Here is an 18305-nt window from a genome sequence, read left to right on the forward strand (position 1 = left end):
TGCAGCATAAGCTTTCTTGCACCATGCAGCCATTACTAATACTAATACTATAAAGCCGTGAATGGTTTGAGCATGCTCAATGCTGATGGGATTCTTCCTCTTCCTCAGAATAATTGCCTGAGAGGGCATAAATTCAAATTGAAGAAAGACAGTTGTAGGATAGATGTGGGGAAGTTTTCCTTTAGCCAGCGGGTGGTTGATTGTTGGAATAAACTTCCATCTGTCGTTGTAGAAGTTGATGGCTTAAACAGATTCAAAGCAGAACTAGACAAACACTTGGAGTGAGTGGATAGGTGAAATGAGAAGGGTCTGTGGGTTTTTTTTTTTTTTGGCTGATGCTATACAGGGTGTCTCAAAAATATTGGTACAAACGTTTAGGAGAGGTAGGTAACATCTAAAGGAATGTGAATTGCTTAGGAACCCATAACCGGAAATGTCACTGTAAGTCGATACACGGTGCTGTTCATCAGTTCGCGAGAGGGAAAATTTCTGGTTAACTCATTCAAGCAGTAGTCGCTGCACAAAGAGCATGCATCGTTATTCGAACTGTGAGCTGGCAGACATGCACCTAGTGTATGGATTAGCAGAGGGCCCACACGGTGTGTGCCCCCATGCGACAACATCACTTCGCAATAAATGTGTGGGCAGGTATGGTCGGTGACTGCTTAGTTGGCCCACACCTGTTACCATCCCGCATGAACTCCGCTAAATATCGGATATTTCTTGAACAAGTTGTACCAGGGTTACTTGACGATGTTCCAGCAAATGTGAGACGCAACATTTGGTTTCAACGTGATGGAGCGCCTGCCCATTATGGAAGGCGTGTTCGTGACCATTTGAACAGGCGTTTTGGTTGTCAATGGATTGGCCGTGCTGGACCCGTTGCCCGGCCCCCACGCCACCTGATTTATCGAGCCTTGATTTCTTTCTGTGGGGAAGCTCTCAAATCTATCGTGTATGAATCGCCTGTGGAGACGGAAATGGATCTCGTGGTGAGACTCGTCTGTGCTGCTGCTACTGTCAAAGAAACTCCAGGTGTGTTCGACCGTGTCCGCCAATGCATGCTACGTCGGTGTCACGCATGCATCGCATGTCATGGTGGAACCTTCGAGCATCTGTTATAACATCATGAAATGCATCCATCTCGTACTTCATTGTTAATTTTATGTCAAATAAATGTTTGCCACTAATTACTGTCTTGTGTCATTTCTGCTTCTTGTGCCTCTGCTACTACTTTCCCGTGACGTTTCCGGTTATGGGTTCCTATGCGATTCACATTCCTTTAGATGTTACCTACCTCCCCTAAACGTTTGTACCAATATTTTTGAGACACCCTGTATAAGCTTGCTTTCTTGCATCATATGCCCTGCCAATGCTAATACTCACCAAACTAGTTTAGATGTAGTTAAAAAGGTCTCTCCAGTTAGAAAGCCTCAAAACATTTACTAACCCTAAAAAACCAAATCAAATAAATGATGTCGAGCTGATGACCTGAAATCTAAATATTAAAAATAAGAAATAAACAACTATCTTAGGTTTCCACAAATATGCTAAAGTTTGTAGGATATTTCACTAATAACGAGTGAGTCTAATAATTCCTTTTGACTCCAACATATAGAACAAAAATATTACATAAATAATGAAGTAACTTAAAAAAAAAAAAAAACAGTTGAATAATAAAAGGATACCACAAGATTCACATTGCTTTGTTTCATTGAGATCTTCTAAAACATTACAAATTTCTTTGGGATCTCCAGTAAAATTCCGAAGCTGCAAGATACTATACAATTATTCCTGAAATTTTAATTTTGTGAAAAGAAATCTCAAATAATTATTACAACAATGATTTCAATTGTTTTAAACGAACAAATCTACTACAATTTATTTTGATGATTTATTTACAATGTAAATGACAGTAGTTTTCAAATCCTACTTTTAGAAACAGGAAATGCTAAGCAATGAGCCATTTAGCAACATGACCAGTTTGGTTCAAACCTGCAAGACTTGGTTGTAAAATGATAAAGAATGCAATTAAATTAATTCAATAAAACAATTAAAATAGAACAAAAAATAGACTTCCCAATGTGTTAATTAGCATTAGCAGAGGCATATGAAGCAGCAAGCTTATACCAGCATCAGCAAAAAAAAAAAAAAAAAAAAAATTCTTCCCATCCATTCACTCCAAACATTTATCCAGTTCTTCCGAATTTATTTAAGCTATCAACTTCCACAACGACAGATGGAAGTTTGTTCCAGCAATCAACTACCCACTGGCTAAATGCAAATTTCCACACATCTATCCTACAACTCTTTCCTCAATGAGCTTATATCCCCTCAGGTTTGTAATCTGAGCAAGATGAAAAATCCCATCAGAACTGAGCCTGCTCAAACCATTCAAGGCCTTATACACCTCAATCAGATCACCTCACAGGTGCCAAGTCTCCAGATGCTGCAATTTGCAGAACTTAAGCCTTTCTTGGTAAGAGCACTCCTCTGTTCTCCTCATCAATCCTTGTTGCCCTTCTGTATCCATTCTAACAAATCTACATCCTTCCTAAAATGAGGCCTCCAGACCTGTACGCAGTAATGAAGGTGTGGCCTGAACATTGCCTTATACAAAGGGATAACACTTCCTTATCTCTGCTAGCAAAATTCCCATATATCATTGACAAAACCTCATGACCTACTCAGGCAGCCTGTCTGCACTGCTCAGAAAACTGCATATCTGACTGCACAAGTACTTCCAGGTCTCTTTAATTCTCCGCAACACTAAATATAGTACCACACATTTGGTACTTTTCTCTGGGGTTACTACTACCACCCATGTACAGTACTTTGCATTTGTCGATGTTAAATTTCAGTTGCAACTTCTCAGCCCATCTGCCAACTTTTCTAAATCCTGTTGCAGTAGCATACTGTCATTAACAACCCTGCCAACCTATGCCTCATCTGCAAACTTCGACATCAATAAATAAATCAGGGTATGTGGGTATAAGAGTACATGTAAACAGGCAAAGTTTTTACAGCTCCAGCTAATAGAGAAGGTTTCTTAAATTTTTGCTTTTTTATTGAATTAAATTGGCATATTAATTTATTTTCTAGAGTTGCTTTATATTTCCTAGTAACAATAATTTAGTTTAATTTGAACTAGGAAGAGATTTTGTAGGTTATTACTTAGTATCTGTAAGGGTATCTATCTAATCCATGTGTTGGACAAGTTTTGCAGCTCCTGCGAAGGCTAAGCTTTTAATTATATTTAGCCGGTTTATTGACTTAATTGTTAGATTAAATTATTTTCTATAAGTAGCTTATAGACCTAGTTCAAGTTCTGTGGTTTATTTTGAATTTAGATAGCGCAATTTTAAAAGTAATTAATACCTGATGTCCAGGTATTAACTACTTTCCATTATATTTACCATTCATAAATGCCGCCATTGTTATACAATACAACATACCCCGAACTAGATTGTGTAAGGTTTAACGGAAAACTAGATAGCATTTTTTTTTTGTCCTCGCCTTTTCCCATTATTATATGGGGGTCAGCGTTTTTTTTATTGTTTTGGCATGCAATTTTTACAACCGGATGCCCTTCCTGATGCCAACCCTCACCCTTTATTCGGGCTGAGGATATGCGGTGGTCATTCCCTGACCTTCCGCGTCCTCCGTATTTGATGGTCACAGGCTCGAACCCCGGTCTAATCAAGAAGTGTGTGCGCTACTGCTCCTGCACACCTGGCTACGGAGGCACCTAGATAGCAAGTATAGTAGTATCAATTAATCAGTAGAATTTACTAATCTTATTAAATTTCATTAAATTTTGTTAAAAAAGTACAATTAAATTGTACTTTTTTTTAAAAAAAATAAATACATATAACAACCTAGTTTTTACAAACATAACATTATAAATTAATACATATAACTTGACAGGAGATAAGGAAGTCATATAACGTAACTCGGAGATAATATTCGATACTGAAATACATATGTATAGTGTTATAACTGCATTGGGATATAAATTCAGGGTTATATTTTGTGTTGGAATTTTATTTGAAATTGAATAGAAATCATGACTCAGACCAGAGCAGCAAAGCAAAAGGCTCAAACTAATGGGAGTGCTGTGGCTCAGAGAAGAACTCATGGAGGTGGTTGTCCTCTGAATCACAGCCTCTTGAAATGCACTGCTTGAATGATGTTTGTGGAGAATCAGGAATGGGCATTATATTGCCAAGGGGAATGTCTTTGTGTGTGCATGATGTAAGGAGTGTGAGGAAAAGAGGTGCCAACTCAGCATTGTTATGGGCCTATATGAGAGCTTAAATTAAGGGGCCCATCGAGCTCTCAGTCCCCACATCAATTAAAGAGCTTGCACTTGAACATCAAGAAACACAGCTGCAACCCCCAAGGTAGGATGCGCTGGTCCCAAAGGAACTAGTAATTGTTGGTGACTATTGTCAGGGAAACGGGGAACATATTGAGCAAAAAGGTTAGGTGGAACAGGACCAAGGTATGTCTGTTGTTGCTTTTGGTTTTTAAGAGCATTAGCACCTAAGGCCATATTGTTCCGGGGATATGCGGTGGTCATTTCCTGACCTTTCCACATCCTCCGTATTTGGTGGTCACGTCTAATCAAGAAGCGTGTGCGATGCACTGCTGCTCCTGCCAGTTATATTAAAGGAGGCACCTGGCTACGGAGGTGCTCCGGGTATGTCTGCCAGGGGGAAAAGGTTGACATTGTAGAGAAGATATCATCTTTTAAGGGCACAAAAGGTGATATTGTTGTACACGATGGCACTAATGATATTAAGAGTAGGAGACAGGGGGAATTACTTAACAAGTACAGGTCAATGGGAGTTGACCTGTACTTGTTAAGCCGTGAGTTAGGGTTGAATTTCAAAGTGTCTGCAATTCTGCCCAGACAAGACAGGAAGGAGTATATGATGAGAGACTTGTCGATCAATTCGGCACTGGAGAGATTGTGCAAGGCTCAAGGGGTAGAATTTTTCTCAGCCTGGTCTGTGTTTGTTAACAGGAGAGACTGCTTCTACAGGGATGGGATACACTTAAATAGAAAGCATGCAAGAATATTTGCTGATGCTATCGAGGCAGAGTTAGGTGGGTCGGAAAACTGCTAGCTTAAAGGAATAATACACAGACTAACAAATTAACAGTAGCCACTGGCAGCAGTGAAAGTGATTCTTGCACTGCTTCTATTGAAATGCAATTGAGCAGCCTGGAAAGCAAGGCAATGGGGATTTCCAGGACTGCTGGGAGTCATAATGGAACAAGAACATGGTCTGTGTTTGGGTAACTAAGAGTAGAAACAGGTGCATGTATACTTGCACGTACACTAATGCTATGAGTATAGTTAATAAATTTGATGAGCTTGATGTGCTAGTCAAGACATCAAAGGCAGATATTGTTGGGATATCAGAGATGTGGTGTCACACAGACATAAGCAGTGCAGAATTGGATTTTGGGGAGTACAATGTGTACAGAAAGGATAGACAGGACAGTAAGGGAGGAGGGGTTATGCTGTTAAGAAATACATAAAATCTAAGGAAGTGCATCCAATTGATGTTGGTGGACCATGCAATGTTGATTGACTGGAATTTGTGGGTTGGTCACACACACACAAGCAAAGCTTTTGTGGATTTATTGGATAATTGTTTTCTACAGCAGCATGTTCGGGAGGCAACTAGAGGGAGTAATACTCTTGATCTGATTATCAGTAGTGATTCTTCATGCATTAAGAATCTGCAGATAAAAGAACCACTAGGTGGCAGTGATCACAATGTACTGAAGTTGGATTTACTCAAAGAGGTAACTACCATCAGGGGTAAAGGGAAGGGTTTTTACTTTTCTAAAGGTAACTACGGTGGTCTGAGACAGTATTTAAATTCTATATGGTGGGACCAACTGATGATGTTACCAACAGCAAGTTCAAAATGGAAAGCATTCAAAGAATTAATCTTGGAAGATATTAGGCTTTTCATACCAACTAAGAAATACTGTTCAAGATTTAGGCCTAAATGGATGTCAGATAAACTAATCAGACATGTGGCAGAGAAGAAAAATGCATGGGATACATATAAATTAACAGGTGACACAGAAGCCTATGATGGATATAAGCTGGTCTGTAACCAAGTCACAAAGGACGTTAGGCAAGCAAATGCAGATTCCGAGAAATCTTTGCCAAATGATGCAAAGAAAAACAGCGAAGTGTTCTTTACTAATGTAAACTCAAGAAGGAAGGGGATGAACCAGATTGGTCCACTTGATATTGATGGTTCAACTGTTGATGATCCTGCTCAGGTAGCTAACAAACTAAATGAATATTTTGCATCCAGTGGCGGATTTATCACTTGAGAAACCCTAGGTGCAATTCAATTTGAGGCCCCCCCTCTAAATATTTTCGGTACCACTACAGTGTGCATTCTACGCGCACACTTTTACTATAGCACGCGCTCTAGATTTGGTGTTGTGGTTTTAATCATTTTGGCTGCGCAATTCTTTCATACATATTTTAACTAATGTTTAAATGAAAAAATGACACAACTACCATCCCTCCCAAATCTAACATTAATACATAAAACCTAGCATTAATGATAATATATATTCTACTTCAGATTCAATTAGTTCGCATAGATATTTCATATATGTGGGGATATTCGCATAAGAGTTTACTAACTTCTCATATTAAATTATAGTTTTATTCAGTAATGGTAATAAAGATGAGTGTAAAAATTTAAAATGAAACAACTTTTTTTTTTTTTTGAAACCTGAGATTTGAGGCCCCCTCGATTTAAGAGGCCCCCAGGCACGCGCCTCGTGCGCCTGTGCGGAAATCCGTCTACTGTTTGCATCTACATTCACACGAGGAGTTTTCCAGGGAGGGGAATGCCACAGGCGTATTAAACTCTGGCAGTAAGCTAGATAATCTTGTAATAACTGAGAGTAGTGGAGGAGAAATTGTTGAAGATAAACATAAGAAAGGCTTGGGGTGGATGGAATCTATCCAGTTATATTAAAGGAGGCAGCAAAGGAAGTAAACAGATTTTAAAATGAGCGCAAGGAAGTAGAAATGCTCTTCTCTCTTTTTTTCATTTACATCTTTTAATCTCTTTATGACAACCAAGGATTGGAGATCTGCATTTCTACTTCCTTGCGCTCATTTTAAAATCTGTTTAAAATATTTTCACCCCATTCCCCGCCTTAGTTCTATTTAATGCCTCTTTCAACCTAAATTTAACCACCATCTACCAAAAAATTTTATTGCAGATTTATACAAGGTGAGTACCGTTTTCTAAGCATTTGCTATTCATTTTTTTGGTTAAAAATAAAGTTAAACTGAATCGAAGAGATAACAGCAGAATTTATAAAAGAAACGATATTTACAAAGTTAAAAATGTAATTAGACAAAGTCTCATATGAATTTCAGTGGAGATAAAACACAATGTTGTTATAAGAATGAAATGTGATGAATGAATATGTCGAATGAACGACAAATTTCTAAAAGTATAAAATTAGATATATTACTCATACATAGCGATGGTGTATACACCAAAACAAACAAAAGGAACTGTTGAATTTTCCTTTTGTAAACAACGTAAAAAATCAGGAATAACGGAGTCCTGATCGAGATAACAAACAAATAAGATCTAAGAAAAATAGAAAAACATCCTGAGGTGGAAAAACTGGGCTTGCTCCCTGAAAAACCAAGGGAAAAACCCAAATCTTTAATGTACCTATGTCAATAATAGAAAAAGAATTCATGATGGACATCTACTTCAAAAACTTTAACAATGAAATGACAATAGATGAATTTGCTGCTAAGTTCCTGTTGAAAAGAGCAACAAAAAATAAAAGGAATGGAAAGCTCAACATAATTGCAGAAATTACGCCGAAAATTTGGAAGGTATTGCAGGGACAACAGAGAATCTATGCTGGCTGGACCAGTCATAGATTTAGGGAACATTTTCCTATCCAAAGATATTTTAACTGTCATAAATATGGTCACACTGCCGGAGACTGCAGTCAGAAAGAACCTGTCTGTGGTCACTGTGCAGTAGCTGGCCACAATTACAAAAATTGAAAAATTAAGTCTCAACAGCCAAAATGTGATAAATACTGCTGTTACAAAAAAAAAAAAAAAAAAAAAAAATGGTAAAACTTATACAATCTAGGACCAACTATGGACCATATTGAAAACATAAATATGACCAGGGCTCTAAATCATATCCAATTGAATGCTCAAAGAGCAAGAGCTGTTATAGATCAGCTCAAACTCAAATTAGAAGAAAATAATATAGATATCTTGGTAATCCAGGAGACATACAAATATATGGGTAGGGTTCAAGGATACCCAAGAGGCTATAAAATAATAGAATACACCCCAGATGTCCCCTTCTACAGCAATAGTAGTTAAAAATACTGACCTTACAGGCACAAAGGTGGATCACCTCTGCTTCCCAGTGGCAGTGTGTGCCCAAATCACCAGAGTGCAGGACAGTTTTACATTATTTCACTATATTCCAGACCAGGTGAAGATATAAATCCAACTATTCAATATCTACAAGCAGTCACAGACTTGCTACCTACTGCAAATATCATAGTGTGTGTGCTGACATCAACTGCCGATCAGCCTTATGGCATAGCCATATGGAAGACAGAGCAGGCACACACAATGGCCAGATACCTTCAGACTATGTGGCCACCTCACCCTTTCAAGTGCTAAACCAACCAAATAACCTCCCAACTTTTAGCAGTATCATGTGGGAGAGTGACACTGATGTTACCCTTGCTACCAATTCAACAGCTTATAGAATTACAGACGGGTGGGTCCAGCCAGTCTGGACCACATTAGATCATAGTCCTTACCTTCAAACTAAGCAGGCAATTACAAACAACCCAACACTCCTTATTGGATATCAAAAGGTATAACCTTAAAAAGGCAAACTGGCAGATTTTCTCAGAATATACAGCAGCTGAGCTGCAAAAACATAAAAATGAGTGGTCTAGATCAGGAAACTGTGGCCAGGACGAGCAAGCACTAATTATGACAAACATTTTAACGAAAACAGCAAACCTGTCTATCCCACAGAAAAAACTGGGGAAGCAGGCAGTCCCCTGATGTTGCCCCAAGCTGACTATACTCAGGAGAAGGGTACACCAGGCGAGGAGACATTTTCAAAGAGCCATAACATCTTGGCCACAAAATGAGGTGGATGCACTGAGAGATTTTTATAGAACTCTCAGGAATCAGTATGCACCCCTCATAAGAGAGAAGAAAATGGAATGCTGGAGGCACTTGGTGGGAACTACTGGAAACAATAACCTTTGGGCAGTTGTCTACAGAATAGTGACCAACAAGCTGCCAAGAGGAGATGTCTTAGAAACTACTGTCAAACCTGATGGAACCCCAATCCCGTGTTGGGCAGATTCTATAAATAACATCCTAGACAGTATTATTCAGACTGAAACTGGGGATCATTCCCCACACAGATAGACATTATAATAGAAAACATTGAATATGACAATGGCTGAATATACAAGATTAAAAATAGCACTATCTAAAACCAAAAACAATAAATGCCCAGGTTTTGACCTCTTAGAAGTTGAGATTATCAAAAAATTAGTGGAAATAGCACCAGACAAATTAATAGCACTATATAATAACTGTTTGACAGAGGGTCATCATCATCATCATCATCAGCCATTTTCAATGCACTGCAGGATGAAGGCCTCTCCAGCAACTTTCCAGTTCCTTCTGTTTGAGCACTGGCCATCCATTTACTACCCAAAAACTCATGAATTTCATTTATCCATCTCCGCCTTTGTCTTCCAGATTTTCTTCTAGCTCCTCTTGGGTACCATTCTGTTATTTTCTTAGTCCATCTGTCATCATGTCTTCGAGCTATGTGTCCTGCCCAAGACCATTTTAGTTCTTTAGTTTTGATAAGAATGTCCTTTACTTGAGTTTGCTGCCTAATCCATGTGTTTTCTTCTTATCTAACAGTCTGATTCCCAATATAATTCATTCCATTCTTCGCTGTGTAGTTCTCAGCTTCTCTTCCATTCTTTTGCTGAGTGCCCAAGTTTCACTTCCATAAGTCATGGTGGGGAGTATACATTGATTCATTATTTTACGTTTCAGACAAACTGGGATATTGCTCTTCAGTATGTGACTATATTTCCTGAATGCTATCCATCCAAAATTTATTCTTCTCTTGACTTCCAGCCATTTATCATTATTACAGCTAATAATTTGTCCCAGATAAGTTTATGACTCCACCTTTTCAATTACTGCTCCTTCAATCATTATTTCCCTTTCTGTGGCATACTTGTTCATCATTACTTTTGTTTTAGCCATATTCATCTTTAGTCCAAAATCCTTACTAACTGTGCATAACTGATTAAGATTTTCCTCTAATTCTTTGGGATCGTGGCTTATAATCACAATGTCATCTGCAAATCGTAAATGGTTTAGGTACTCTCCGTTCACATTGACTCCTTTCTGTGACCAGTCTAATCTTCTGAAAGCTTCCTCAAGGGCAGCAGTAAACAGCTTCGGAGATATTGTGTCTCCTTGTCGAACTCCTTTCTCGATTTTAAATTTCCTACTGTCTTTGTCTAGTCTAATAAAGGAGGTAACACTCTCATATATTTTCTTCAAAATCATAATATATGGGGTATCTATACCTTGTCTTTCCAGTGCCCGAAACATTGCCTTATGCTGTATGGAGTCAAATGCCTTTTCATAATCCACAAATGCCAGGCATAATGGTGTTTTATATTCATTTGCTTTCTCCATTAGCTGTGATATTACGTGAAGGTGATCCATAGCTGAGAATCCTGTCCTAAAGCCAGCTTGCTCTCTCAGTTGATTCTCATCAAGTATTCTTTCTAATCTGTTAGTAATGACCCTTGTGAACAACTTGTAGATGTGGGATAACAAGCTAATTGGTCTATAATTTCCAATTTCTGATTTATCTCCTTTCTTATGCAGCAAAACTATGATTGCATTATTCCACTGCTTAGGCATCACACCTTTTCTAATGCACTTTGTGAAGAGCCTTGCCAGTTTTTGTGTTATGTCTCTTCCTCCCAATTTTAACAACTCTACAGTAACTTCATCTTCCCCCGGGGCTTTCCGATTCTTCATTTTCTTCAGTGCATGTTCTACCTCATCAGGAAGAATATCAGGTATGTCGTATGTGTTGCAACTTTGCAATCCATCTTCCCCACTGCTGGTATCATTCCCTCGCTCCTTGTATAGTTCTCTATAGTAGTCTTCTGCTATTTGAATTATGCCTTCTCTGCTGTTTATAAGTACACCATCGCTATTCTTCAGTTTCAGTATCATTTGTCTTTCTGTATTACTGCTCATGGCTGCTGATTTAAATCCTTTGTTTTCCCTTAATGCTTGTTCTACTTTTCTTGTGTTAAATCTTCTTATGTCCTCTCTGAGTCTCTTTCTAATGGCTTTGCATAACTCAGTATACTCAATTTTCTCCCTGTCAGTGTTTTTCTTGCTCTTCATTTGTCGTCTTCGGTTCATCATGACAAGTGTTTCTTGACTAATTTTTTCTTCTTTGGATTTCTGTTTCCTTATAGGTTTCTTGGGCTTTATCACTTTCAGAGAGTTGTAATATTCCTCATCGATATCTTCGTCCTGAGCAGTCTGCAGAAGCTCAAACTTGTTCTTAAGTTCCAGTACATACTGCTTTTTCTCCTCCTCTGTTATCTCAAAGACCTTTGTATTATTTACTCGAGTCAGTTTTTTCCTTTCCTTTCCTACATCTATATCAAGTGTACATCTTACCATTCTGTGATCACTTCCAACATTTACCTTATTCAGGACGGTAAAATCATTCACAATATATCTTGTTAGTGAGGATGAAGTCGATTTCATTAGTTGTTAATCCATTTGGACTCTTCCATGTCCACTTTCTGTTCACCCTTTTCTTGAAAAAAGTGTTCATTACTGACAGTCCTTGAGATTCTGCAAATTCCACAAGTCTTTCACCTCTTTTATTTCTTTCACCAATTCCAAAATTTCCTATAGTTCCTCTTTCTGCGCTGTTTTGCCTTTTTCCAACCTTAGCATTGAAGTCTCCCATAATAATAGTGTAGTGGGTTTTCTGCTCATCTAGAAGACTCTCAATTTCAGTGTACATTTCTTCAACCTCTTCATCATCATGGCTCGATGTTGGTGCATAAATCATTATAATCTTTAGGTTGTACCTCTTAGAAATCTTGAGTATTAGTCTTGACACCCTTGGTGATGTACGTTTGAATTCCAAAATGTTGTTTTTAAAATCTTTATGGACCAGAAACCCAAATCCACCTTCACTCCTTTCACTGTTTCCATTGGTGTACAGCAGATTTCCACTTGATAAACTTATAAGTGATTCATTTCTTCTTCTTGTTTCAGCCAAACTGATGATATTCCAATTCACATTTTCTAATTCCTTTTCCAGCTCTAATATCCTGTCTTCACCGATGAGTGATCATACATTATAACAGGCCAAGTTCAGTTTCCGTGCATGGCAGCCTGGTCGTACCCAGAGATTCTTAGCACCCTCTGCTTCCACTCTCATCCTCTCGCTGCCGTAAGAGGGAGAGTGAAAGCTGCTGGGGACTGAGGGCCATTTGTATTGTTGTGCTCTCATTGCTGGAGGGTTTGGTCTTTTCCTCTTCACGCTGACCAGGCGTCTTGAAGAGAACCACTCTACACGTTCGTTGCTACCTAAGTGACATAACAGGGCTTACCATCGAGAAGGTGTGCATGAGTGGATTTTAGGGAGGCAGGCCAACTGGACTTCTCCTAAATCTTCTGTAATAGAGATATTGGATCCATCAGTGTTTTAGGCTGAGTGTCTGATAACACACAGGATACCTGTTCCCCTCTAAACCCATCTGGCAAATTTTCTCAGAATATACAGCAGCTGTATATTCTGACAGAGGGTATATTCCCAAAAATATGTAAAAAAAAGCTGTGTTAAGATTAATTCTCAAAAACCCTGAGAAACACCCTACTGATCCCAAATCATAAAGACCAATAACTCTACTCCCCTGTACTAGGAAAAATATAAGAAATTTTGAAAGATTGTGGGGGATGTTATGTAGGTGAGACTAAGTACAGATTACGTGATAGACTGGGGGAGCATAGTAGGGCGCTTAGGTTGGCTAATGTCTCGGAGGCGGCCATGGTGGAACATGCCTGGGAAACCGGGCAGGGTATAAAAGCCGAAGGTGCTGTAATTACAGATAAGGTAGAGGGTTTCTGGAAACGGAAGTGGCTGGAGAGCCTAAGGATTTGTTCCTTAGGTGATCATAGCTTGAATAGGGATAAGGGTTGTAGGATTAATGTAATGTTTGAGACCGTTATCCTGGATAGGGAGGAGCGTTTTCAGGTCATACAGCCACGTGCCACTTCCGGTGCTGATATATGGGAAATGGAGTATGCACAGGTCTGCTGGGAAGGCTTTATAATGCTTTATAATGAATTGTTGATGCAGCACTACTTATGTTGAGGAAGGCAGCAGATGCTGCCGAAAGCTTCAGTTTTACAGTAGTATGGGTTTAACGCTTTTAATGTATAGTTTTTATATGATTTGATATGAATTCATATGATTTATGGTATTTTAAATTATACTACATTTTACAGTCGATTTTACTTATTTATTTTATTATGTGTAATTTTATTTTATTTATGTTTATAAAGCTATAATTGGTCAGAGTTGGTGGCATCAATTATGGATAGATTTCCTGACCACAGAGGCCTTTTTAGTGAAGAATAAGAGCTGTTTTTAATTCTTCTATGCTGAAGGGTCCCCATTATAAGGATGAAAATTCTTACATTTGAAGTTTATGGGCTGCTTTTCGTGTTTGTTTTTGAGGGCCAAGAAATCTGGGGAGTAAGAGGATGTTGAAGAAATAGTAGTAAAAGTTTCCCCCAAGAACATCAGCTATGCAGTTTGACCTGCAATAACACATTCATTATGTTCCAGGACCGATGAAGGGTGCAATGTATATTTCCGCTTCATTTTCCAGATTTTATCCCAGACAGTTTACGCTGGTCAACCGAGTTATAGTGGATGTAAAGTGAATCCACAATGTCTCTTGGCTTTGATTTCGAATATAGAATGCTTTTACACATGCACGTTTGAAGGCTAAGAGATTGGTTGCAGTGGGATATTGACAAAATATCCCCCAAGCCTTGTTTTGTGCCCTTTTTGCTGCTGTGCATTCAGCATTCCACCAAGGTTTTGGAAACGGTGGAAACCTGGAAACCGGAATTGTAGTTGCAGCTGCATGGACAATGCTTTCTGTGATGTATGCCACTGCATCATTGAGAAGCTACTGGCTGACTGTATTGGTGTCAAAGCTACTAGATGTTGAAAGTCATTCAAGTCAGCATGATCAACCTTCCACCGTGGTAAACTAAAAGGTAGACATGGCCTTCTGTTAATTAGGCTGGTTATCACGGGGAAGTGATAGCTTCCAAAGAGGTTCTCCTCTACCTCCCAAGTCAGTGAAGGAAGGAGAGAGTGGGGAGAGCATGTAGTGAGATCAATGGCAGAGAATGTACAGGTAGGAATGTGAAAAAAGGTATTACTTCCCACATTTAAAAGGGAAAGGTCATTGTCAGTGAGCATAGACTCTATGACATGTCCCCTTCCATTAACGTGAGCACTACCCCAGCGTCCATTTAAATTGATCAGGAGTAAGACAGGAGTAGGCAGCTGCACAATGAGATCATCAAAGTCTTTCTGGGAGATGTCGGCTCCGGGTAGCAAATAAACAAACACTCTGTTAACAAAAACCCTACTGTGAGGCGAACTGCTACCACTTCTATGCTGGTAGAGAGCGGAATAGGTTTAAATCGGGTTTGGTTGCCCAGAAGGATAGCAACACCCTCATGAGTAGGTCCGTTCCCAATTCTGTTCTTTCAGACGATAGTAGTATGACGAAGGGAAGGGTTTTCATTTGCCTTCAATTATGTCTCCTGCAAGCAAAAACAAACAGGCTCACGCTTCTGCAGGAGGGCCTTGATGTCATTACTGTTTCACCGGAATCCACGACAGTTCCATTGTAAGAATTTAGCCATTATTTTGGCTGGTGGGTCCATCAGGCGGCTTCCGGGGTGCTGAGGGCTTGCCTTTGTCAGTCTTGGATTTATCTTTTCTGGGGAAGTATGGACTCTGTCCTGTGTCATTTCCTCCTCAGCAAAGAGTTCCAAGACTGAAACGTCTTGTACTTCCTTCTCCTTGACATCCATGTTTTCTTGAGTACTAGAAGGTACTTCAATTTTCTTGGTCTTTTCTTTGGCTATTACTTTTGATACTGGGGGAGCATTAGGAGGTACCAATATGGCAGTGGCAGCTGATTAATCTATCTGTGCAGGTTTTTGGAAGCTTATGAGGAAGCGTGCAATGGGAGTGAATGACTCTTTTGGAGGTCTGAGTTCCAATGGAACATCTCCCTGCTACTTTCTGGACATAGGTGGGTTTGTTGATATTTATAGGCTTAACCATTTTCCTTCCTCCTGATATGATATGTTCAGCTCTGGCTTCAGCCGTTGAATTTCTTTTTCTTCTTTCCACCTCTGGCATGCTCGTGAATAGGCTGGATGTTCCCCCTGGCAGTTAATGCAGGTGGGTTTAGTGGCTGAACATGATGTTGTTTCGTGGTCCTTTGAACCAAATCAAGCGTATGCAAGGACCACACGACAAGCCATTTGAGAATGTCCATATTTCTGGCACCGAACATCGTAAAGGATTTGGAACATATGAACGTACTCAAATGGCTTGTCGTGGAGATGTCGGTGAGTTGAAAGTCAGGATTATGTTTCTAGTTTTAACAAGTTTCCCATCCTTATGAGCATTAATTAAATTTCTAGATTTAACAAGTTTCCCATCCCTATGCGCATTCTCTTAACGGCAATCACTCCCTGTGGTTTCAGTTCAGAGCAGATTTCCTCCTCCTTGGTAACACCGAGACAGTCCCACTCTGATATAACACCTCTCGATGAGTTGAGTGTTCTGTGTGGTGTAACTGTTATTGGTATTCCTCCGAGTAGCTGCACAGACTGCCTATCATTTTTTTATTCTATTAAGAGGTCCCCAGAATGGAGCTTAACAGATTTAGGGGAACCTGCTAACCCATCTAACCCTTTCTGTATAAAAAAGGGTGACTTTTCCAATTGATTTCTCACTGGTTGAGTGAATGATTAAGAACCTTGGAACAGGCCCTAATGGTATTTCAGTACATTGTCGCTTTGGTGCAATAGCACTTTCTGTTTCTTCACTTAAATTTGCAGATATGGAACGGGTTGCGGCTCTTGAAGAATTAAGTTTATCAGGATTCATAGTAGTTTTGTAGTGGTTCACTGCCTGGGCTCCCAAAACACCACAGAGCCCAAAGGAATGCCCACTACATGGCATGCAATAAATGCACTCAGGAGTGGTACGCTAGGCCTACCCAGACACCATACCCACACTGCCGCCAGCCTGAATCCTGTCCCTCAGACCATGAGTGTAGGGGCATAGCATTAGCACGATTGACCCGTGCAGGCGAACCCACTAGCCGACTGATCCTAGTCAGGCCATCCAGAACCACCCGTCTTGTTGAAGCAGGGGCCGAAGTGGTGCATTGAAGTTGGGCCCCCCCTCAACCACCAGGATCCCCTTTCCGAATTTCCAAGGGTCGCAGCGCACAGCAAACATGCCGGATTCCATTGATGTTAGCCTAGAACCTAGGCTGTGGGCATTGGATCCCAGTGATGCTAATCTGGAGGACCAGCAGCATCACTGGGAGGTTCCCTCACCACATACAGGTGCCCACGTCGAGGGGTCCCAGGGATATCAGGGCCTGTTCCAAGGTTCTTAATCATTCACTCAACCAGTGAGAAATCAATTGGAAAAGTCACCCTTTTTTATACATAAAAGAGGAAACTATAAAGCCTTTACAACCTTCACACAGAAAGTATTCGAAATGTGCAGAACTATCCAAGGAATGGCAATTCAGCCCCCCAGCAATTAAACAATAATCAAAATTGCCCACATCTCCCGCCATGCTCAGACGATGACTTAAAAACTGTCAGGGTAGCAGTATTCTGTGCCCTGACGTGACAAAACCGGATTGACCCGGGCACCCCCCACCCCCAGAACTACCCTGCTATGTGTAGGAACCTGGAGTCCCACACCAAATAAGTAACCATGTAAGGGAGGGAGATGTACATCAGCCAGGGAAGCAGATTAACTGAAAAATATCAGTAAGCTAGTAGCAAGGTGATGCTTGTTATTTGTTATTTGGTTTTTAGGAGCATTAGCAACTAAGGCCATATTGCTCCAGGATATGCGGTGGTCATTCCCTGACCTTTCCACATTCTCCGTATTTGGTGGTGACGGGCTCGAACCGAGGTCTAATCAAGAAGCGTGTGCTGCTCCTTCCCACCTGGCTACAGAGGTGCCGCAAGGTGATGCAATGTAGAATAAACTAATGAATGAGAATGAAAGACAAAATGAATGGTTTGGGCACTGAGTGAAAGAGTGAATTAGGAATTATGGTAAAAGGGAATAAATATCAGTTTTGGTAAAAGAAAGAGTGACCCAGCATGAGAGAAAGAGAGAGTAACTGAGTGTTATGGTGAATGGGAAGGAGTGGAGGAGCAAATGTAATTGGCTGAAAGAATACAAAGTTAATAATAACTTTATATATACTAACAAACATTTACTAACTCACAAACACTATCACTGCATTCTCCCCTGGCCTGCAAAAGAACTTGAGGCTAAGCCTGCACCACCACAACTGAAGAAGAGCAGTAAGTTGAGGTGCCCAGAGAGTGCAGTGCAGAAAGCAAGAGTCGAACAAATCAAATGAAAGCCAGAAGAATGAATAAGACTGTGTGTGAGAAAAAGAACACAAACCATAAATGTTACAGTTAAGTACACACTAACCCTAGTTTTAATCTTTTATATTTTTACTTATTTAGCTTAATTATTATGCATTAGTATTTAAATTTACATTACATACCATTTCATTTCCCCCCCCGGTGTGTAAGAAAAAAAAAAAAATATATATATATATATATACAGGGTTATTAAAATTAAAGTATCCCTATGTACAGGGCTCTGGAGCTGGTAGTAGTAGTAGTAGTAGTGGCATGTGGTGCAAGAAAGCAAATGTATGAGCTTATGCAGCATCAGCCAAAAAAAAAAAAAAAAAAAAAAAAATCACACCATTCCCTCCAAATGCCTATCCAGTTCCTCCTTAAATTTATTCAACCTATCAACTTCCAC

General features: G+C 39.7%; 1 protein-coding gene across 1 annotated transcript in view; it reads right to left on the reverse strand.

The window, feature by feature from the left end:
* Positions 1-18305, reverse strand: part of LOC150087067 (BRISC and BRCA1-A complex member 1-like) — a 117661-nt gene that overhangs the window by 70438 nt on the left and 28918 nt on the right. The window contains exon 4 of the mRNA XM_090372363.1: positions 1689-1770. Coding sequence (XP_090228489.1) covers positions 1689-1770 — 82 coding nt within the window. The remainder of the gene's footprint in view (positions 1-1688; positions 1771-18305) is intronic.

This window comes from Mastigoproctus giganteus, chromosome 4, assembly GCF_048544385.1.
Source record: "Mastigoproctus giganteus isolate SK-2022 chromosome 4, ASM4854438v1, whole genome shotgun sequence".
Lineage (NCBI taxonomy): Eukaryota > Metazoa > Arthropoda > Arachnida > Uropygi > Thelyphonidae > Mastigoproctus > Mastigoproctus giganteus.